Source organism: Athene noctua, chromosome 4 (genome assembly GCF_965140245.1).
Source record: "Athene noctua chromosome 4, bAthNoc1.hap1.1, whole genome shotgun sequence".
NCBI classification, from domain to species: Eukaryota; Metazoa; Chordata; class Aves; order Strigiformes; family Strigidae; genus Athene; species Athene noctua.
Genome location: NC_134040.1, coordinates 20,017,439 through 20,040,458, shown reverse-complemented (window position 1 = coordinate 20,040,458; position 23,020 = coordinate 20,017,439). Strand labels below are relative to the sequence as shown.

Here is a 23,020-nt window from a genome sequence, read left to right as displayed (position 1 = left end):
AGAGTTGGATTCAATTCTGGTTCATGAATCACATATTGAATTGTCAGGAAAGGAACAAATTCTGCCCCAGTTGCCACTATAACTATGATAGGTTGTACTTGTGTGCCTCAGGGCAGAATATGGTCTGAAATGAAATAGATGAGGTCAAAATCTGTTTTCATTGATCACAGAGAAGGCAGTGAAGCTGTAGAGGTAAATGTGACAGCAAAATACTGTCAGCAAGGCCATTCCTCTTGCCAGTGATGCATCACAGCAAAAAGAAAGCTGTTTGATTTTCAGCCTCCATGATGTGTTGGTCAAGTGGATAAAAAAAAATAATATTTCTATAAGCAAGCAAATGAAACTGAAAGTAAGACACAGTGGTTGACACTGAGTTGCAAGATGCCATTTATATGAAGTCTTTTTGCATGAAAAAGAAAGGGGGCATTTTGGTTTTGTTGGGAAAAGTATTCACTTTTTAAGGTTTTTTTAAACTTATAGTTTTAGGCTCTTGCAAAAGGGAAACCAGGAATGTGATTCCAGGAATGATCTGCTTTTATTCCATCATGTATTCTGCAGCCCATTCCATAAAGATGACAATAATAAAAAAAGCAAGGGACACGATATGAGAAACAACTTACTTTCTGTTAGGGTGGATGGCTTTGTAGAATAGATACTGAAGCAGCAAAGAACTGAAAGTGGTTTCTGAGAAGTGTTGACCTCCTTTCATGCCACTTACTGTGAATTAAAGCTGTGAGTGAGAACTAGTTTGGGCATGTGGTACAGCACTTACAGCAACTGCTGCCAAGGAACAAGATTTGTGTTTCTAAGGAAATGCAACAAAAGAAAGTGGTTTAAGAGGCAGTGGCTGTCATTGTGTAAAAAAAGTATCTGTGTACAGATAGGAACAAAAGGACAAATTGGGTTATCCTATACGCGGGTTAGTGTATGTGCGAATTCTTGTAATGTGAGATTCAAAATCAAACAACCGTGGATTGTGCAGGGTTTAGTGTATCTCACACTGTTAGGAGTTTACAAAGTTGGGCTAGCGAAAAGCAGTTGTAACCTGCTCTGTGCCTGTGATTGATTGTTGTTTATCATTCTTACCGGCATTATTAGTAACAGTGACCTGCTGTAGGAAAGGGATACATTTAGAGCAAGGGAACTGGGCTTTTGTGGCTTCTTGGAACTCCTTTCTTAGCAAACCAAAAGGCAAAAAACTTCAGCACTTCTAAACCAAGGCTGCCAAACAGTATCACTTACCACTACCTTTAGAGTTATAAATAACTTAGGACGTGACATCCACTCACTGATTTGTAGCAAAGATGTTATGAGAATTGTTCATGCACTGAAGTTTCATTAAGGGATGAAAACCGTAGCAAAACACCAAGGAAAAAATATTGCTATATTTACACAGAGTCTTAACTCCTTTTTTTTCCTCTCCTGGGTTGCAGAGGGAACCACCTGTCTCCTTTGCTGATGTCAGACTGCTCCCTGGAGACACAGTGCTATTGGAAAGCACATGATACTGTACATATTTACACCAAGCTCGTATCTGATTGAGATTGGGCTATGAGACCTGTGAGTTCACAAGTTTCTTCATCATACTCTCATGCATTAAACATGTGTTTGAACTCTGGCTTGAAAGCCGTGTGATCTTATGATAGACATATTTATGTAATAGTTAAATGAATGATCATGCGCTCTCCAGCTCCTTTTCCATGCAAATGCAGAGGAAATTGAATATTATAATATTTCAGTGAGATGTCCTCAATAACAAATTACTGTTTAAAATAACCAATATTTGTATGTATATCAATTGCCTAGCAGTTATTTTTGTCTGCTATTTGCATGATATGGAAAAGAGTTTTTCTAGCAAACGTTTTAAGCTACTTGGTGCTGCTTTCCTTTTGGAATGATCACAAGGGTGCACATTTAGGGACGTATTTTCCATCTGTTTTTTTTAAGCTGGCGAAGCACATAATTTGGAATAGAAAGGAAGAAGTCTGAAAGTATCCATATTTGAACTGGTATGTGTTTGAGCCATTCTAGGAATTCTTACTCTGTAGCAGTTGGTAAAATTGAAGGACTATATTGTGCCCTTGGATGCAGTATACAGGCAGTGCTTAAGGCCAGTGGGAGTCCTTTGTGAATGCCCAGGGGTACACTAGGACTCCTGAGAGCTTTACTGCTCTGTTACCAAGGCAGAACCTGAAACAATCAGGAGGGCTTTGTGAATCCCAGCTGTTCGGTGTGTTCCTGGGGTCTGCAGTTTGGTCTGAGATGGGTCGGGGTCCTTCAGCAAAGTTCTGGGCTTGCACATCTCTTTATACAGCCTTCAGTGGTGTGCCCGCTGAGTCTTCTGTGTCCTGCAGTGGTCGCCATGGGGCTGCCAGTGCAACCAGGCTGTGGGCTTGCTCAAATGTCCTTGTGACTTCTGGCAGAACATGGGATCTTTCTAAGCCAAAGTCAAGCTTTGCTACAGCTGTATGACCTATGTACGGCTTGAGGCCTGAGCTTCCTTGGAGAGCAGCACTGGCATAACAGTCCGTCCTTCCAGAGCGGGAATCTTCATCCAGTCAGCCACATCTCACCTACCCTTCCTCTGCTCATCCAGAAATATTGCTTAACTCCTCATGCCAGCTCACACTTTTGATAAGATGGCTTGTTGTATGTGGTGAATAAGGATGACAGAATCTGGCCCTATTGCTCTGGCAGTGGTTGGATCAAGCTGGGCATGGTTCAGTGCAATAATTTCTCATAGTGGGCATTTTGAAAGCACCAAAATACCTAGGGACACCAGTACTACAGGAATCAATGGGACTGCAAGCAGCTGGGAAGAAAGACTCCCAAGAAATTTGAACTACCCCTGAACCTTGATGCAAACCTCTCTAACTATAGGAAGTAGGGCAGATTTTGAAACTTTGGGTTAGTGGTGTGCCTGGGGTCTTGGGTTGCCCAAATTAAGTCCTGAGAAGAGAACTGCATTTCTTTTTGCTGTGGTCTAGAGTAGGATGGCCACAACACAACTGTTGAGCTGCTTATGTCTCCTGAGTAGTTCAAGCACAATTCCTGGGCTGTAGAGATGCATTTTCACGAAAAACTGGAAATTTTTTTTGGCTGGAGGCTTGTAGGTCCCAGTGGAAAAAATGTATCAGTGGGTGTTGCTGAAGACAGCACTGCTGGGTCACCGTAAGGTCTAGCTTATTGCGAACTCACAGTGGTACAGAGGGAGCTATTAGTATCTCATGATCCAAGATCTCCGTCCTCTCATTTTTTTAGGATATATGATATATTTAGTGTAGTTCTTGGCTGTACGTTATGGATTTTTTTAAATGCAGATTGAAGAGTAAGAAAAAAGTGACCACCCCTATGCTAGAGACGGAGAAGTTCCAGCTAGAAAGGAATTCTGGGGTCATCTGTTTCATCCTCATGTGCTAGCACAATTTTTTTTACTACTAAACCACACAGTGTTGTAATATATGATTGATATTAATTAGGTTTCTGCTAAGTACTGCACTCCTCAACTTGAACTGAACCAGAAATAAATATATTGCCATATATTAACATTTTATTAGTTGAGAAGAAGAATAGGATGAAGGCACCTATGTGAAATCCAAAGTACGAGCTTCAGATTGAATTAATGCCAGCAGCGCCTTGAGATTAATTTGGTTACTATGGGTACAGAATAAGAAATAGTATACCATAATGTAACTATGTTTACGGATTCATTTCTGGCATTAAAAACTAAAACCACATTATATATGCAACAACAGTCTTTTCTTCCTTGGAAGAAGAAGGTGGGTACATTTTAGTAATTAAAGTGAATGTTGCCCTCTGAAAAGTGCCAGTACTCTACGGGAAGAAGAGCTGCTATTCTTTTACAGGATCTGCCCCATCACAAGCAGCAGAGCTCCGATATACCAAAAGAGACCTAAAAACCAAAGAAAATTGTACCACCCCGGGAAGCTTCCAGTCTTCTACAGCTTCTCAATAAATACCACTTGTAACATGATAACATCTTGTTTCATGTACCATTCAACTGTATTGGTCAAATGTCAGTTTTCTATCCTTGTGCCACTTTGTATCTCATCAGTATGTAGGAGAGAGAACAAGTTTTGCATCTTAAGATGTTGAAAGCTGGGTAATAATAAAATAAAGCAATGGAAATACCATATATTCAGAAAGCAATTATTTTAAAGGGTTTCAGTTTTGACATGGCTAGATTAAGTATGAAGCTTTTTGTTTTTTATACTTGCTGTCAAGAATGTTGTTAAATACTGATACCACCTCCTAAGAGAACAACTTTTAAATACCAAAATGAAAAGGATAAGCATTAAATATTTTGGTAGATATATTGTGCCATAATGTCTACTGCCTTGTTTCTTAATACAAAGCACAGTAGGGCTTAATTAAAAAGTGATTGTACGATCTATCACAAACCTGCATTAGGGATATGGATGCCAAGAAAATTAAGTTGAATAGGTGGTGATAATGAAATCGATATTTTATTGAATAGTTTTTATTCCTATGCCTTTGTTTGCTATTCTTGCCTCCCTGTCAGCAGGTAAGACATTTTCCATCCCAAATTCTTTGAAAGAACTCATTTAGTCTGTTCCTGCTTTGTTTCATTATTTGATCGGTGTAAGTTATTTTGTTCATTTTTTGACAGAGTGAAGCACCATGATAAACTTCTGACTCTGCTGGAGCAGAGCATGACAGTAAACAAAGAAAAGCAAGTCATTTTGAGCTCATTCCTGCTAGGAGTAGCTAGCTAACAACTGGCACAAGGGTGATTTTCTATTTCATGTAAGCAAAAGTCACAGTCACTCAAAGCCTCCAGGGCAGCCCCGCAACCCGGTTTAGTACTGATTTCTCCTGTTCCAGCTCCTGGTGTGGCTTCAGGACCTGCTAAGCAGAGTGTTTAGCAGTAGAGAACACAAAAAGGTATTCACTGAAGCATAATACCCAGTGAAGAATATATACAATAAAAGTAAGTATTTGTACAGCCTGGGCCAGAATCACCCTTGTTATAACTTCATCAACTAAAATGCTATCGATTTTTCAGGTACCACTGACCTGAAGTTGCTGGGATTGTACTTGGGATGAATTTGACCTATACTGTTAAGGCCAAGCAGAATCACAGTTTAGAAAGTGCAATGCAAAGAAACAGTTACCGCATATTCTGCTGTCTGGTAATTCTACACCAGTCACTCAGAGTTCAGTTCACTGTTGCAAAGTCTCATCTTTGAACGGGTAGAAGTGTGTCTGCAAGTGCTGTAGCAAACAATAAAAGAGCTTATTGTTCCCCTTCATATTTTTAAGAGTGGTGTGTTGCAAACCAGACAGCTTGCTTTTTCTGAGCCCAGACAGCTTGCTTTTTCTGAGCGGATCTGCTGGATCAGCTGACACAGCTTCATTTTCACATCTCCACTTAGTAGGTTCAGTGTTGCCCGTGTCCTTTTTGTGGCAAACTCAAACCGCCAAAAGGGAAGGCAGCTTTTGATGATCTTGCTGCGTGTCCTGAATGAACACATATCACATATTCCAACATGCTGCACATAGCAACTTGCAGCTCGTCTCGTGCCTGGGCGCAATATGCAACATGGGGTAATGTGCTAGAGGAGAAGGCAGACACAGCACAAGGTTCTGAAAGCCATGAGAGGCACTGAAAGCTTGCGTTTCTGGTATGCAGCAGTATAGATATTTGAAAGGTTAGGTTCGGTCTATTTTTAGGTAGCCTTCACATTGGGACTGATCTAAAAATGAAGGTGATATAAAAATTGCACGTGTCTCTCCAGATTTGTCAGAGATTTTTGACAAAATGCATTAAAAAGGCAGTTCTCTGAATCAGAGATACTTTTTTCTGAAGTGAAGCTGTGTCTCTTATTTAGGAGTCTTTATGTTCTTGATTAAAATGCCAGTGCTGTCTATTTCACTCCAAGATCAGCATTTTCAGATTTTTGCAAAGTTAAAGAAATATGACTTCCCCACTTATTGTTTGGGAAGATTTATTCACTTGTGTAAATGAATTTTAAAAAATTGGCAAGGCCTTTTATCTCATATAAAATAAATCTGAAGATAAATGATCTCTTCCGCTAACATCACCTATCATTAAAGTGGCTAAATGAAAATCAAAATGTGTTGCTATTTAGTGCCTGCTTGCCTTTTTACGGGAGATGAAATTGAGCATGTTTACTGGGCAGGAATTGTCAGCAATGCTACAATTTATAGCATTGTCCAGGATATAAATTAACAACTGCTGTGTGTTTCCCCCACTCTCCCGGGAAGGTGGTAGCCCTGTCTCCCCAAAGCGTACATCTCCAGATTGTTGTGCATGGTCCTACTCTGCCTTAAAGAAAACCTGCAAGCAATGTAAAATTGTGTTGCCTGGAACTGAAGCGCAAACATTTTTTCCTGTCTTTGTAAACAGGAGTGCATGTGAGAATGAAACAGCTGGAGGTCTACCTCCAGAAAACCCCTGGGGATGTGTCACAGTCATTTCTCCAGTCTATGCAATCTCAGTTTAATAAATTGGTAATAATATTATGATGAAGTGCTCTTTGGTGTTGGTTTGCTGTTTTTTTCAGAGGATTTTTGTGCATAGCGACTTGCAGCATAAATGAAAATAATCTTCCGTTCAGACAGTTTCCTGTTTTTACTTGGTTCTTTGTTCCCTAGAGAGGAGGGAGGAACCTGCAATGGGCAAAAAGGAAAAGTGCGCTCCAGTGAAGTCTTATTTCAGTGCGAATCATACACGGTCCTTTCAATGCTTTTGGTTAAATGCATTGCCCTGGCTTGCTGTTCCGTATGTAGAGTTCAACAGAGCGGAGACAACAAATAATGTTTAATTGTGTCAGATTGTCAGGGAATTTTATGATGGTAGAGACCCATTAGGGACAAACATGAAAGTAGCAAACTTGTCCTATCTGTTGATTGGCATGAAGTAATGAAAGTACAGTCATAGCTCTTTTTGGGAGGAGGCATGAATCTTCACTGGTACCCACTCATAAAATAATTATGAGACTGACCAGTGTCCCAGGGCAGAGGATGTTCAGGAAATACTAAATTTCTCAGGAACAAAGATATCCAAAATGGTGATAGCTGATGCATTCTCAGCACTTTATCCATGTTCCATTCACAGGGGAAGCTGGGGAAGCCTAAGTGCTATGACAGTAAAAAACCGGTGGAAATGTGTGGAGGAGTTTCTGCTCTGAACTGTCTTGGTCCCACCTTCTGTGATAAGCTCTGATTCGAAGCCTGTATAAATCCATTTAAAAATTCCCATTCCCTTACAAAGGATTTAGAGCAGTCACCCCTTCCAGCCACTTTTACCCCCCTTTTGCTTTACAGCATTTTCTTGTAAGTGTGTGCAGCAAGTGATTTGGATAGAATAAAATAAAATAGTAACTCAGACCAAACCTTTCCATGGCTAGCTGTTCTCCCATCCCATCTCTGTACTAGTTTGTTTGGCCCTGAGTCAAAGGTGGAAGTACTGACAAATTTCTCATCAAAAGCATCGCTGGAGGAGGGTCAGCCTCCAGAGGTTTACAGCTGCACTTTGTACAGCTAATAACCCCTGGGCTAAATGCTTATCTTCCTTTATTTCAGTTATCTGAATTGGGGATGGAGAGAGGATGACATCTCTTGCCATTTGTGCAACTTTTTTAGATTAATATTGCAGCTCCAAGAAAAATGAATAATTGGACTTTTGAGCAGAGAGTGGAACCATGAAACCCATAGGGATTCCGCTAGCACTAGTCACTAGTTTGCATCTTGCAAGTTAACTGCAATTCATGAAGGGTTCTGGCTAAAAATAACTTCAGGGCTCAATTTTGGCTGGCAGGAACTACTAGTTAAGAGGTCAGGCAAAGCTGATCCTTCAGGAGCCTCGTCTGTGTGAGACTGCGTTGGCTGTTGTGGTGAGGTGACCCTGTCTCCTCTTGGTCTGTCCTTGGCTGACTCAGGAAAGTGGGTTGCAGGGGCTGTGGGCAGCTGGGGAAGGGGACATCTGCTGCAGTCTGGGTCTGTTAGAGGCCAGGCAGTGAGTGCTGGCTGCTGCATGGCTGAAGCTCTGCTGCCCACCGACAGCAGTCTCTGCAGGAGCTCACCCTCCTCCACAGCTAGGCATAACCCTATAAAGGGTGACTTGGTGCACAAGTAGATTTAAAAAACCCACAACAAAACAACAAAAACAAAGCAACTCCAGTTCTTTTGTGTGATATCTTCACTTTATTTTGTTTGCCTAAAATTATAGCAGAGCAAATCTGTGGCCTGTGTTGCTAAACTTCCATCAGATGACTACAGTTCAGAATTATTTCCACATTATACTTTGTTTTAATACGAAAAATGCCAAGAGCTAGGCCCAAGAAAAAAGGCTGACTCAGTTCCATTGAGCTCTGTCTGAAGAAAGTCTTATTTGAAGATGAGAGATGTGTTGGTAAGGCTGTCTGTCATCTCTAGTTTATTAAAAAAAAATTGCTAGGAGGCACTAAAGCTGTCCACTGCCTTTCTCTCTGTTCCTTCACTCAAAGGTGCTTCATTCACATCGACTTTACCATAGCAGTTTTGTGTAAAACAAGATTTGATTTTAGAGTATTTAAAGGTTACTGTTCGCTCCAGTGCTGCGCTGCAGACTTGTGTGTGCTCCACTGCAGTCGCCTTCCCTTTTAGCCATTTTAGAAAGCAGATAGTCTGTGTTATGGAAATACGGGATTTTTTTTCTTCCACTAGCTACCGCGAGCCTTGGCTTGGATCTGGCAGGGAGTGTGGTCTCCTGCACTGCTGTGGCAGCCTGGGCACCACAGCTTCCCTCTGAGCTGGGAGGTCCTGGCTCAGTGGCTTAAATGGCCAGGTGGCAAAGCAAGCCCTGAAAGCACTGTGACAGCCGAGTGGCAGCCTCAGCAAGAGAGGGGAGGGTAGCTTTGAAACAGCCTCAGCTCACCCCAACTTGCTTATGGTTGCATCAGGGAATCTTTTCTGTATCCTAAGATACCGAATCCATGGTGGTTGTTCCTGGTATCATCCTCTTCAGATTCCTCTCAGAAAAAGTCAGTAAAAACTAGATTGGTACTAATGATGAGTCGGGCTCCAGCATAATACTCTAGGTGCCACAGGGAAGGTGGTGCAAGGTGGATGGTAATAGTGGTAATGAGAATGATCTGGGTGGGGTTTCCCAGGGCCCTGTAGAGAGTTACAAATACAAGGTGTATCCCTGAAGCTTCCCTAGGTTCTATCCTTTTGTGGAGAAATCCGGAGAAGACAATTCTCTATCCCCAGAAGGGGTGTGAGCATCCCAGCAAGGCTGGGAGGGGGAGAGGAAGGGCACAGCTTCTCAGTGGGGGGTGGATGCCCCTAGCTGCTGAACACAAATGCCAGAAGCCAGTTCCCTGCGTCTGGTAGTATCAGATATGAGCAGATTTTGGTCTCTTCCCAGGGTCTTGAATGTGTGGAAGGATAATGGGAAAAAAAGAACTATGATTTCTTTTGTTCCAAGGAAGTATCAGCAGTGAGGTGAGTAAAGGAGAGATGATGATCTGCAACGGTCTGTGATTTTGATGTGGTCCTGCCTGCTCTGCCAATGTGGAAGAAGTTGCAAAACAGGAATCTGTCTCCTTGGCTTGCCTGGGCATCTGTGCTCAAACAGCACCAAAGCCTCCCCAGGAAACTGATGTGTTTACATGGCTCCATTTCTCAAACATATAGGGGCAATAAATTTAAATGTAGATGCTCTTTTACAGATTAGTCTCTCTGCGAAACAGTAACACCCGAGTGAAAGACATTGTTCATGCTGCTTTTAACAGGCCTGACAAGCTGGATTTTCCTGCAAATCATAGCAAATGTGGGTCCTGGAGAACATATGCTCCAAATGTTGGGGGTAAACAAGTGATAAATGTATTTTTTAATGTAATCAGCTGGAGTGGCTTTGCTTTTCTTGTTTAATAATGAGTAAGTGAAATATGCTTGTGAAGAGAGAGATGTTCGGAGAGGTATGAGAAAAGTTAGGAAGATTTCTTAGAGTGCATGCCTGTGCTCTTGCTTCACTTGGGCACTCCTGGAAGGTTTTACTACAAGCACCCAGTCGCAAAGAGTTGCATTTAACACTGCAGTTGGTTAACACTGATAATCAGCTAATCTGTACTAATAGTGAATATTCACAGCCAGGTTCATTTGCATGTGAACAAGCAAGTGATTTCCCCTGGCATTCAGTGCTGTTTATTTGAGTCCTCAGTCTTTGGAGGCAGATGTGGCAAAATTCATCCTGGTGTCTGTAATGCCAGTAACCCATCACTGTGGCCCAGAGCTGGGCCAGGAATTAATGTGGCCCAGGTCTCTTGAGTTTTTCAGAGAGCTGGTACAGAGCACTATCATGGTTTTGCTCTGTTAAAAAAACCTACAATCTCAGTTCATAACTGCCCTAGCAAAATTGGAGAGGGCAGGCTGCTTTATTCCGTTGTAGAATTATTGCACCAATGAACTCAGAAGTTCAAGGAGTTTGACTCACTGGTTTATGCTAGTGAGGGTGTATTCTGTGTAGGATGAACTGAATAAATAAGGAAAAGAAGCTGAGAAGGGAAAAAAAATCAGCAAACAAATAGGATAGAACTGGAACAGAGAGAATAGACTGGAAAACAAATATAAGACTGCAAAAAATAAGAGTGAAGATGAACAGAAAGAATATTCTAATAAAAAATTAATAGGGTACATATACTTTATATAGAACACCATTCACGCTAACACACCTTTGGAGTGCAGTTTGCTTTCATATACGGCATTGGCTGATCTGCTGCTGTAAGGCCATTCACACTTGGAGGGTCAAGCAGAAGGGGTTGAACTGGTGTGAGAACTGGTTTGCAAACCTCAACTTGCTGATACTCCAAGCACTATTTTTACATACAAGTTTGGTTGTCCTTACACCACTGGAAAAGTAGTAAACTGCTGAAAATGTGCAAGTACCATAGTCTTGGGGGTAAGAAAAGAAATTCTTTCTTCTTCAGCGCCATGATGGATTAAGTTTTGGATTTCAAAATCATGGGGGCTCCAAAATCAGTAGCTTGTTTGAGAAATCTTAATTACAGGGATTAAAAACATGACCATAGTTAGAAAATATGAGTGAGGGAAGGGGAGGAAGAGATAAAATGAAGGCTGAATCCAGGAAAAAAGTCAAGGACAGAGGGCTTGGAGGCTTCACTCTTTGAATTCTGTCCCCTGTTGTTGCAGACGGCCGTACCTTCAGTCCTGTTAAAAAATGTATCAGGATTTGGGAGTTTGTGCACAAATGCCATTGGAAGGCATGCCAGGACTTTCTTGACTTATGGCCCTTGAAGAAGAAAAGGCAAAATTTGGGAACTGCTGAGACTAGGTACAGAGAAACCTGAAAACAGGGGAAGTGCAGTGATTGAGGAGGTGGTCTGAGGAGGGACATTTGAATGGGGCAGATTGGGTCAAAGGGACCTGCGGACTTTACCAGCTGAATAAGACTTTTCTTTGCATGTGTTTGTTATGGAACCAAATAAGGTGTGGTGCTCAGATCTTGCCCCAGGAAAGATGTTTATGCAATTTTTTTGTGTTGTCAAAATACAAGGGGAGAGCATTGCTAAAGCTACTAGGGAATGTTCAGAAGACAAGGTTTCTTTTGTGGAGAGCAGTTTAGGTACTGGCTGCGTGTCACAGGCTTTATTTACATATGGTGAGTCTGCGCCTTTTCCAGACTACACCACCACTGCAACTGCCTTCCTTGCTTTCTCCTCTTATGGGCACTACGCTCAAAAAATCATGCTAAAACGTGAAAAAAAGATCCTAATGAGTAAATTTATACTATGGCTGGGGTAGGACACTTTGATTAAAAAAAAAAAATAAAATCTTCCCAAGCAAGGATGAGTGCTTGTTGAAACCTCACAGTCTTTTGTAGGTGGAACTGTGCTTGGCATCCCTTCCAGGTAACGCTGGAACTGCCAGTAGAGTTCAAGCTGTAATGGGGACAGGGCCATAGAAGAGCTCTGGGGGACTCTGTTATTATTACCTATTGCTTGCACTGTCTACAGTGCACTAAAGAAAGTTCTCCAATCTCTAAAGCTTGTATGGTGAGAGCACCACTAAGGTCACAGTTTATATTTATCAGTTAACTTGCTAATTTGAAGGGAAAGCAGTGAAGTGGAAATGTAGAAAATAGAAACAACATGAGCAGGTCAAAATATCCAAAACAGCAATATGAAATGTTCCAGTGTAAATACATTTCTATAAAAGGTGTGAATGAAACTTCAAAAAAAACCAGATGATGGATTCGGCACAGTCAATGAACACAATTATAAGTAGGTATTGAAGGAGGATATTCCACCAACCATGGATCCACAGATAATAATTAATAAGAACCAACTCCACTTCAGGCAGGCAGGCAGGTGCCCAGCATTATTTCACAGTTGACTGTTCGGGGGGTAGAGGTACTCACCTTTGCCCCAGATCTTAATAATTTACTGCAGTTTTATCATTAAATCAGCATATAATTGGGAAGGAAATGAGGGGTTTTGTGTTGTGAGAGCAAAGCAATACCGTTAATTTAATCATTCGTAGGAGAGGCTTTCTGTAGTCACTCGTTATTTTGCTGTGGTTTTTTTTAATTAAGTAAAGTAAAAACAATGCCATTTTTGTCATCTGTGCTTGGTGAAAATATGACAGTGTGATGTAATTTGCAATTTAAGCACAAGCCGGGAAAACTGTACATTTTATCAGGACTGGCAATAATGAATTACAAGGGAACGCAAATAAGCTAAGAATATATCTGAGACCTCCTACGATTTCTGAAGTTTCCGATGTCTGCAGGAAAAAGAGCTATTTCAAGAACTGTACTTATTTTTATTTATTTTTTTCTCTCAGCAGAATTGCTGTAGCCTGGTGTAATAATTGAATTCATTTAGCCTTTAGAATACTGAAGTTTGCAAATAACAATGAAAATGAATATTTCATGACAAGAAGGATGATCAATTATAGTTTTGTGACTTTGACTGGTAGCCCAGTGCGACTGAGCCAGTGCTTACGTTTCACGAGACTTTTTGCACCCAGCTAATTAAAAAACCTGCAACTTAAGACAATAAGCAGACAAGTGGGGATAGTTAAACAAGACCTTTATTTGTGTTTTTTTTTTCCTGTTGTCAATGTTTTGCAGTTGAGTTTGGTACCTGAAGTTTGTTGTGTATGCAGTGCAAAGAGGCATCATAAACCAGTTGCACCTGCGTGTCTGGGTTTTCACACAACAAGCGTTTTTCGGTTTGGTTGGGGTTTTTTTTCAGTGAGAAAATCTGGGTCCAGGTCGGGCTTGGTGGACAGCGTTTACACAGAGTAAACCTGAGACAGTGGTGCTTATAGGAAAAAGCAGGCGGGGGTCTGAGCAGTTATGGGCAGGACCGTGGCAGTTGCCTGTAACAACCCCGGTTTCTAAGGAGAGTACACTAAGACAGGAGTGATTAAAGAGCAGCTGAGAAATACTGTAATCTAGCTGGGAACAGGATCAGGCTCCGTCCTTGTAGCAGGTGAGATAACAGTATGAATGTTTTTTATAGACGCTTACTCCATTGCAGAGAAATGCTGGGGGGTGGGTTTGCTGATGCGTTTGGTGTGGAAAAACTAACTTGAGTTGCAGTTATCGATGAGAAACCATTAACCTGACCAAAATACTTGGCGAGGTGCAAAATCCCCCAGTGAAAAAAAAAAAAATGTTGGAGGGTGTTGTAACTTTTGTCCAACTCTGGGGATAGCCTCTCCAGAGGAAACCGTGCTGGGGAGCTGGTGCGGGTCCTGCAAAGGTTAAGCTTGGGCTATTCAGAGTACACGGGCTGTAGCTCGCCTTGGAGTTACTTCACTTTATAATAAACACAGCGCTGCCTGTCGTTTGCTGGGGGGAGGGGGGAGAACAAGCAAGCCAAGAAATTAAAAAAGATGGGGAGGGAGGGATGGGAGCCGTTCTATGGCAGGAGCAGAGTTTTGGGGGTGTGGTGTGGAAATCTGCTTTGAATCACGGCGTGGTGCCGCGGCCGCAGAGATCTGAGCGGGTTTTGCAAAGATTTACTTCACTTCAGGCTGGGTCTGCCCCTGGGTGACGTCACGGGCTGGAGCGGCGGCACCAGAAGGCTGGATGAGTGACAGCCCAGCCTACTTTTTAATAGCTTTGTCATGTGACGGGGAACAGTAGTAAGACAGGTGCCTTCGGTTCACTCTCAGAGAGGGTCTCGTTGCCTGCATGAGTGTCTGCTGCCTGCCTGCCTGACTCTGGACTGTAGTTTGCCAGCTTTCCTGCCGTCGCTCCGCAGCTGGATGGCGTGGGACATGTGCAACCAGGACTCTGTATGGAGCGACCTCGAGGTGAGGGGCCCGCGGCGTGGGCAGCGCGGGGGGGGCGGGCGGGCACCGCGGGGGCTCCTCGGGGGACCGCCAGGCCGGCCGAGGCGGCACACTTTGCAAACAAGTCCGAATCTTATCTTAACTCCAGTAAGTTTGCTATTTTAGGGTTACTCTGTGATGCCTTGAGCAAATCAAAGCCGAGCTCCTGTCATCAGTATCTCCTGCAGTTGGAAACTATTTTCATGTGCCTCTGGCTCGCTTTCCTGTCATATGCAATATTTATGCTCTAAGATATTGATATGAATCGGTGTCTGAAGTCTTTCCAGTGGTGTTTAGTGGCCTGGTTGGAAAAATGCCATGTTTGTTTAGAATAAGATTAACATGTCTTTTTAAAAAAAAAAAAAAAAAGTTGAAATTAACCACTGCCTTCATATTTTAATTGCTTGTTTCACTGTGCTCTGTCAAAGGTTTTTTCCTTGTTTATCAGCTGCAGAATTCAAATACGCACACAAGAATGAATACTCTGTTGTTTGGCTTTAGATGCTTTTAAAAGAGATTTCTGGAAGGAGACGTTTCCCTGCTTCTTCTGGTATTGGAATAATGACGCTGTAGGTAATGTCCCGCAGAGCAGGGTTCGCAGTCAATCCGAGTAGTCCGACAAATGGTTAAATCCCACTGTACAGCAGAGACAACAGGATGAACCATGAGAATAGAGTTTATGCAGGACTGTGTGGTGTGAACTGCTGCTGCTGCTGCCGCCGCTGCTGCCGCTGCTGCTGCTTGTGTAAAAATAGACGGCAATACATCAAATCCACAGCTTCTGCTGGCTACAATTCATAAAGGGAAAAAAAAAAAAAAAAAAAAAAAAAGGCAAGCAGCTCTCTGGTAATCTCTGGAGTATAAAGTGAGGTTTGAGCATTTCTGCATGTTTGCATTCCGCAAATGGAGCGTTACCTGAAAGTTCGGGCAACTTGCGAAGCGAGGCAAACTTTCTTTGGACCCCATGGAGAGGAATCCCAAATACAGACCTGCTCAAAGAAACTAACCCTCTGGCTGCGAGCTTGGAATAAGTGCTTAAAATGCTCCCCTCGGGCGACGGGGGAGGGAAAAACAGGTTACAGGGAATGCTTTTTAAATAAGATGTTCATGCCGTAGAGAGCTACCCGTCTAAAGTAAAAATGTTACCATGTTCTCCAGTATATTTTTCATACCTGGCAGAGCATGCATACGGATTCTCAGGTCTTTTTGTCATGTTTTAAATATTTGCAGCTTGCCATTGTATCCACTGATTTCTGTTTGCATATTGTAATTGCTATTATCTTGTTTTGATTTCTTAGTAAAGTGGAATAGATATGGATAATTCATATGTCCTGTAGCTATTATGAGTCAAGGCTGTAAGTGGATGACTTTCTGGCTCCAAAGTCCTAATTGTTTCTGAGTAGCTGGAGTATCCTGTGGGTTGTTGTCTGGCTTGTAGCATGGGTCTCAGCTGCCGTAGCTTCGTTTTTCCATCATGTATTATTCCTAATGCTGCTAGGAGCTGATTGAGGAACCAGCTTATATGGAAATACTGAAGATTTATTTTAATCACTAGAGTTCCTGCAGTAATTTCAAGCTAGTAACAGAATAGATAATCTATGTCAATGACTTTTTCATAGTGCAGAGAAAAAAAAAAAGGTAAAAAAAAAAAAAAGGTTTGATCTTAATATTAATTGTGTGGTGGATGGATTAACTGTGGGTAGGATTTTACCAACGTGCTCCTGCATTGCACTTCCTCTAGCAGTACAGTAGCGTCTGCGTGATGCTTTGGCTCAGGGGATCACCTTTACTGATCTAAAATATCGCAGGCGGCAGGTACTGGAGGCAGCTTTCATTTTTTGAATCATTGATGTTTGCTGTCAATGTAAAATGTATTATATTCTTGCTCGCATAATGACAGGACGGCGTGTTGCTTAATAAAGGCCTGCATCACTGTAACTGATCAGCGTCCCCAGTGCTTCACAGTTTAATGAAGGTGATGTACAGTAAGGTTGCGAAGATTGATAGAAAGAATCCACATGACACACATTCTGTCAAGTCTCTCTTTCTTTCCTGGGTTCATCCCCTTGGCTGTTTGAAAAACTTGTTAAAAATAAAATGCAGATTATTTTTTCATTAATATAATTAATATGGCACAAGTCCAGTCTTTTTTTTTTTTTTTAATTTACCTTCAAAGGCACAAAAATGTCTAAAAGGTTAATGGAGAATTATACTTAATTATAATGATTCATTATCATCAGTGCAGTTAAGCTAATTTATTGTTTGCGCCTGAACTAAAAGAAAAAAAAGTCTGTTGGAGTGAAGTAACGCACAGTAATTAGCCTTTTGTGTTCAGTGACTGCTTTATCCTCCTAAATGTTACTATAAAATTAAGGCTATAGTTATGGAATAACTATCATATCAAATAACGGTGGGAAGACAGTAAAACGTATGCTACCAATGCAGGTGCACCTGTTACAGATGTATAGGCAAACAGTAAATATCAGCGTGTCAGATGAGGACAGTTTTAGGACATGGAGTGTTAAATCTGGCATCATCCAAAGGCCAAATATAAATTAATAACAGGAACACTTGCTACTAATGTGTCTCAGATTAGAAGCATAATGTCATATTCAGAAACATTGATTTTATTATCATGTCAACATTGGCAGAACATACATGCTTCATTTCAGCAATTAAATTTTTTTAGGTGACATTACAGTCACTATAGGCAAATGAAAGCTGCAATGAGCAGGATTTTTTTTTTTAATACCATTGTTTATGTTGCTTCAAAAGCCCACTGTAGGAATTTAAAAATGCAGATTACCAAGAGTAAACATGTTTAAGTAGGTGGTTCACAGAGTGAAGCTATTTTTACAAATGAAAGCAGTAACAGATCAGCAGGATACTTTAGAAGTCTACGGTATCAGTTACAAGCTACTGACCTCCACAACATAAACCAGAGAATGATGCTGAGAATCTACCTTTTCAGTCAAAAACTGGATTATCCTTTAATGAGATCAGAGATTCCGGCCAGGCATCAAAAAAGGTCATCTCTGCATTATAAGATTGCTGCCGGAAGGTTGTGTCTTGTGCTAAAGAAGAGGGAACTCTCTAATTTTTTTCTTTTTTTTTTCCCCATGTCCAAAATAATGATAAAAAATGGTGTGCAGTGAAAATCACTTAAGTGGGGTTTTGACTTCTTAAAGTTCTGCAGCCCCTTAAATAATAGGAAGAAAAGCAACTGCTATTTCAGAGCCTCATTTTGAAGCCTCCCTGCTCCCTTGCCCCTTGGCCTGTTCCGTGATTATCTCATAGTGCCCTGGTAGACGTAGAAGTTGTCTGGTAAATTATAGCTCGCACCAGCTGCACCGAGTCTTTGTGCCAACAGACAAAATCTTTGCTCACGGCTGCGCTGCTGCATCCAGCCCGCGCACTGCAGACACACCGAGATTCCCAGGGACAAAAACCTCAATGAAGTGCACCTTCAGCAGCTCTCGCTTGCATTATTGTAAAGGCAGTCCTTGCAAGAGTGACATAACCGGTATTGAGCAATTCACATCTGTGGACAGTGTGTTAGTGCCCTGCAGACATCTGTCTTCAGAAAGTGGCACTTTCTGGGTTGACTTCAGTCCAAATAGAAGTTGGGAAATCATTCAAACCACCCAGTGAACTGACAAGAGTCAAGGAGGACCTCCTGTTGGCCATCCTTAACACAATGCTGGAAATACTCAGGGTAGAAGCCCTTAGACTCATTTGACTTTAAATGACTTTTAACCATTTAGTGCCTGGTGCCTTTGCAGCTTTATGTATGTTTTGCAGTATACCCATATCAACGTAGACGTTCAGAGATGAGTTACAGGGGTACATGGCACAGTGCAGGAGGAATTGCTTAACTGAGCAGAGTTGACGTATGGGACTCCACTATTTGCCAAGCTGTTACTACGTATTTTCCATAATTAGGAAAAGGTTTTGGTGGATACTCTTAACATTTCAATTGCTATGCTAAAGTGGATGTGTGTTATTAATTTTTTCTTGATTATAGGTCAGTCAATACCCTATCTAGTTTTATACTAGCATATAAAAGGACACTTATTCCAGGTTTATTTGTATTTATCACGACTCTCTTCATAAGTCGCGGAGACAAAAGCATTTTGCACTGCTGAAGAGGATCCATGCAGGCTAGGCTTTGTCTGCTACCTCAACCAAAATGTTTCACAGAGGCTCTACATTAGGATTACTGAGTAAGAGGCTGCCAGAGGAGGAAAACCCGTTTGGCCCCCTCATTGCAGCCATTGTCTGGGAATACTTAGGAAACTGGCTGGAACAATATACGTGTTCACACCAAGCAAGTGAAAGGCTGTGTGAACTAACTATGCCTGTCACCCAAAGGTGAATATAAGGATATTTCAGAATACACTTGGGTTGCCAGGACCCTGATGTGTAGCTGGGTGAGCTGGAGTCTGTACATCATTGAGTGTATTGGGGAAAGAGCACAGCAGCATCACTGACCTGTACTTTTTAGTGCCCGTATGGTAGCCACCATCATGAGTGACCTCAAGAATTACAGTGAGGATCTGTAGAAGTGAAAGTGTGACTATCTCCAGCTTGAGCTAGCCTCCAGGGCTGAAGGCTGTAACAGGCTGTGCCTCTTTAACCTGAATGCATCAGGAAATGCGTGACAGACCTTGCCCAGAGGTATTCATCTGTAACTTCTACCTGCACTGGTTCACACTGAAGCAGGAGAATAAGGCCGGACTTTGGCCTCTGCTGTTGGATTTAATAAAGCTTTGAACATGATTGTTATCAAAGAGTATAGGGAGAAGGAAAGTCATTGCCCTTGGACAGAGATGTGATAGAGGAGGCAGCTTATGCCCTCCTGTTTCGTCCTCCCCTTTGCATACCTGTATAGAGCTAACTGTGGTCTAATACTTAGTGGGGGTTATTTTCCAGAAAACAAAGTCAATTCTAGTGACCCTGTGCCATCGCTTAATCAAGGCATAATTCTTATCACATGATATTATAGTTAATAGATTCCTGGTAATTAATGAAACTATTTCTGTGTTGCTGTTTCCTGCAGTGTGCTGCTCTGGTTGGTGAAGACCAGCCTCTTTGCCCAGATCTCCCAGAACTTGACCTGTCTGAACTAGATGTGAATGACCTGGACGCAGACAGCTTTCTGGGGGGACTCAAGTGGTACAGTGACCAGTCAGAGATCATCTCCAATCAGTACAGCAATGAACCCGCCAATATATTCGAGGTAAGGCAAGGTGATGCAAGTGCACATTGCAATGTCCTTGCTTACTTTTTTTCTACTTTTTTTAGCCTGGTGGGCAACAGTTTTACTGTTTTTTCCCCCCCATTAAAAGACAGCAAACCTGATGATGTGTGTTACTGGCTTCCTTAATCCTCATAATCAAAACCAGGCCTGCGATCTGGAAAGAGGGGGAAAAAAAACCTTGAAAGGAATTTACGTGGAAATTCTGACTTTTGAAAGGAAATGGCTAAAGAGTGTCTAGAGCTCACTGCCCTGTGGCGTCACGGTGAGGAGTTGCACAGTTGTCAGCTACAAAGGAAAACAGAAGTCGAAATGTGTTTGTTGTCTTCCACTCGCATTCCCTGGCAGGAAGTGGAGTTCAGCACATCAGCTAGCTGATGAGTAGCTGGAGCATTTCTAGTAAAGGTTTTTATCACTCAGAGCCTTACTGGGCAAGGCACTTGCACGCAAAGTGAGAGGTCCTCACAGTTAATGCATAGGGGAGAAAAAGGGTGCATATGGCAGAGAAGGCAGTGAGGGCTGTGCATAGCTCAGGAACCAGCACATTGTTTGGGATGTTCCGTAGGTCGCCGGGTGGAGAGCACTCTTAATGTAAAAGTTGAAGGGTGGTAGGAGATATTTAAATGTTTTCTTTAAAGTTCTGCCTTGAGGATCAGGGTCTATAAGAGGAGGGATACTGTCTCTTTATCTCTTTCTCCAGTCTTCTTTCTTTTGTTGTGTAAAGCCTTCATGATTCTCTGCCTTGTGGTTATGGGGCAGGCATGCCCTTCCTGAACCCTAACCTCCTTCCCTCCCTGATGATAGGAGATGCAATAGATCGTCCACTGACTGGGAAATTGGACAATAAATTGATTAGCTGGCAGGAAGACTTTGCACAACAGCAAGCCAGGGGCGCTGCCTCTCACATGGCAGGTGCCGCAGCTCCAGGAAGTACGGCTGGCCCGCTGGCTTGGGGAAGCCCCAAATTATCACAGTGGAGTTTAAAGGCTGGAAAAGATTAACTGAAACAGTGTAGTAAAATGCTTACCTAAGATGTCCTGAATGAAATCCTTCTTTTTTGTATATAGTTCCAAACCCACAGTGATCTCCCTGTTGCAGATGAAGTTACTCTGGATTTATACCAATGTAACTGATAGCAAAAACCAGTCCTTTCTATTCAGTTTCTATTATTTACACCCAAGTAACTTGGAATTTTATTCAAATCAAAATGAAATTAGCCCTTCAAAGCCCTGTGCTTAGGCCCTCTTTTTTCATTAGTTATATAATGTTCTGTGCCTTGTTTTACAAAGTTTCCAAACCCTTCATTGCGCTTGAATTGAAGTTGTACTGCCTCAGTCAGGGTACGGCTTGTTGATGTGTAGGTTTGGACAGTTAGTAACAGGGAGGCAGTGGGGCAGAGGACACATTTGCAGCTAGTATGGTAGAAAGTGGCTTTGCCTTTTTTATAACTGAGGAGACTTATTTCCCTCATTCATCAAAAGCTAAATTCAGAGGCATTTTCTGTTTGGAAAAATCAGTTGAAGGTGCAGACTTTAAAATTGTAAGTTCCAGATAAGTAATATAATGAAGCATCTACCAACTCTAAGCACACGTGTTGTTCCACTAAAACCAGTGGAACTTGGAAGACAGGCTCGTTGCTTGCCCTGTGTCTGTCTGGCAGCACTGGTGGCCACAGCTGCCGAGTACAAAATTGCCTCATATAAGTAGTGATGATTCCCCTGCACAACTTGTATAGGAAATGTAACTTCCTATATGAGACTATTCTCATTCTGAAAATCAAAGCATGTTGCAAACAGCAAGACAACCACATAGGCTTGTACTTAACCTCAATGGGAGATGGTGACACGAGGTACTGTTAATTACATGTAACCTCTCATGGACACATTTGGGTGCATCTGAGGATGAGCAGCCCCAGTGTGAAGAAATAGGTGGTATGCAGCTGGGGCAATGCATCTAGACATACCAATAGGTCAGAAATAACAGTTTGGAAATTAATTATGCTGCTTCTTTCCTAACAGGGAAATTCTGTTGTCCTTTTTGCAAATGCCTGGATTTCCTCACACTCATCAGCTTCAGTTGCAGGCTGCATTGCTGTCTCTAACAGCACAGCTTGGCTCATCCTTACCTGTAGAGACAAATTGTGCCCTAATAGCATTTTGCAATACTGTAGTGCAAAATTAAACTATTTTTAGCTTCATAGTATATTTACATTATTTTGGTTGCTTGGCCTAGGAAGATGGGAGTGAAACAGTTACTTTCTCCTTCCATGCGTTAACCCTGTCCCCATTCTCCATCGTGCAGCTGGATACCTTGTACTATTTCTCGCCTCTGCCTCTCTGTAATGTGACGACTGGGGGTGCTCAAGAACAGAAGAAGATGTCTTCTTCCTCCAGAGACTATCTCGCATACTCTGTGAGGAACTATTTATTTTAGCTGAGAGAATGGAAGTTTTGTGCAGTTTCCCATTTGGTAATCTCAAGATTTTTCCATATTGATCTGCACTGTCTTTTCTTTTTAAAGAAAAGAACTTTTCTTTTTTACTTTATTTTCTCTCATATCATCGTGGGAGTAATATGCTTTATCTAATTTAAGCTTCCAGATGAGAACTTGTCATACAAAAATAGAAATACAGTCTGTTTGGGGTGGAAGGGAAAGAATGAGAATGGGAAACAAATGTTGGGAAGTACCAGAGCAGTGTTAATCGCGCAAGCTGCACAGTGTTAATTGCCAAACTTAACCCTGAATGAAGCACGCTCCCCATTTGAGGTATTAATGCAGTACATGTGTAATAGTCTAGGTGAGGGCCAGTGTTCAAAGTTCCTGGATGGCTCTGGTGCACTTTTTTTTAAGAAGGGCTTGTATTTCAGAAAGTGAGTTTTCAGGCTTTCTGCAAATCATGTTCCTGGAAGCTTGCTTGAGCCGAACACCCCCAAGCTTAAGACACTCCCAGTGACACTGGGAGTCTCACAGACTAGAAATTAATAATAGTTATGGTAACAACCAGGAGCCAAGTGAGATAAAGGTCCAATTAGTCTAGATAGTATGTAAGTGTTGAGTATAAATCTCTGCTGTCATCCGCTTAGGTGTGATGAGATACTGGCCTTCACCCTAGTATTAAAACACACCAGTATTTTGTAGACACACCTAATTCATCAGTGTGTTACTCTACTCACAAGCCAGTGTAAGCGATACTAGTCCCGAATCAAGCCTGTACTGTCTGCCCCAGCACAGAGGCTCTTCTTATCAATGTGTATACATATGCATCTTATGAATTAGTTGACATCTTTCTATTCACAGCTTGATCGCTTCTGTTTTTCACCTAGTTTTCTTTGCCTGTTCTGACTACTGGAAAGATAAAATGAAGGAGTTCTTGCCCCTCAGGGCACTGTCTATTGACACAAGTTCATGCAA

At 42.0% G+C, this 23,020-nt stretch overlaps 1 protein-coding gene across 2 annotated transcripts in view; it reads left to right on the top strand.

Annotated features, from left to right (window-relative positions):
- The window catches only part of PPARGC1A (PPARG coactivator 1 alpha), a 375,488-nt gene that overhangs the window by 297,605 nt on the left and 54,863 nt on the right, over positions 1–23,020 (top strand). The window contains exons 1-2 of one of the 2 annotated variants that reach the window (XM_074903779.1): positions 14,221–14,334; positions 19,412–19,591. In XM_074903779.1, coding sequence (XP_074759880.1) covers positions 14,287–14,334; positions 19,412–19,591 — 228 coding nt within the window. In that variant the 5' untranslated portion in view covers positions 14,221–14,286. Of the gene's footprint in view, positions 1–14,220; positions 14,335–19,411; positions 19,592–23,020 lie in introns of those variants that run through there. The other variant, XM_074903778.1, reaches the window with a different exon arrangement.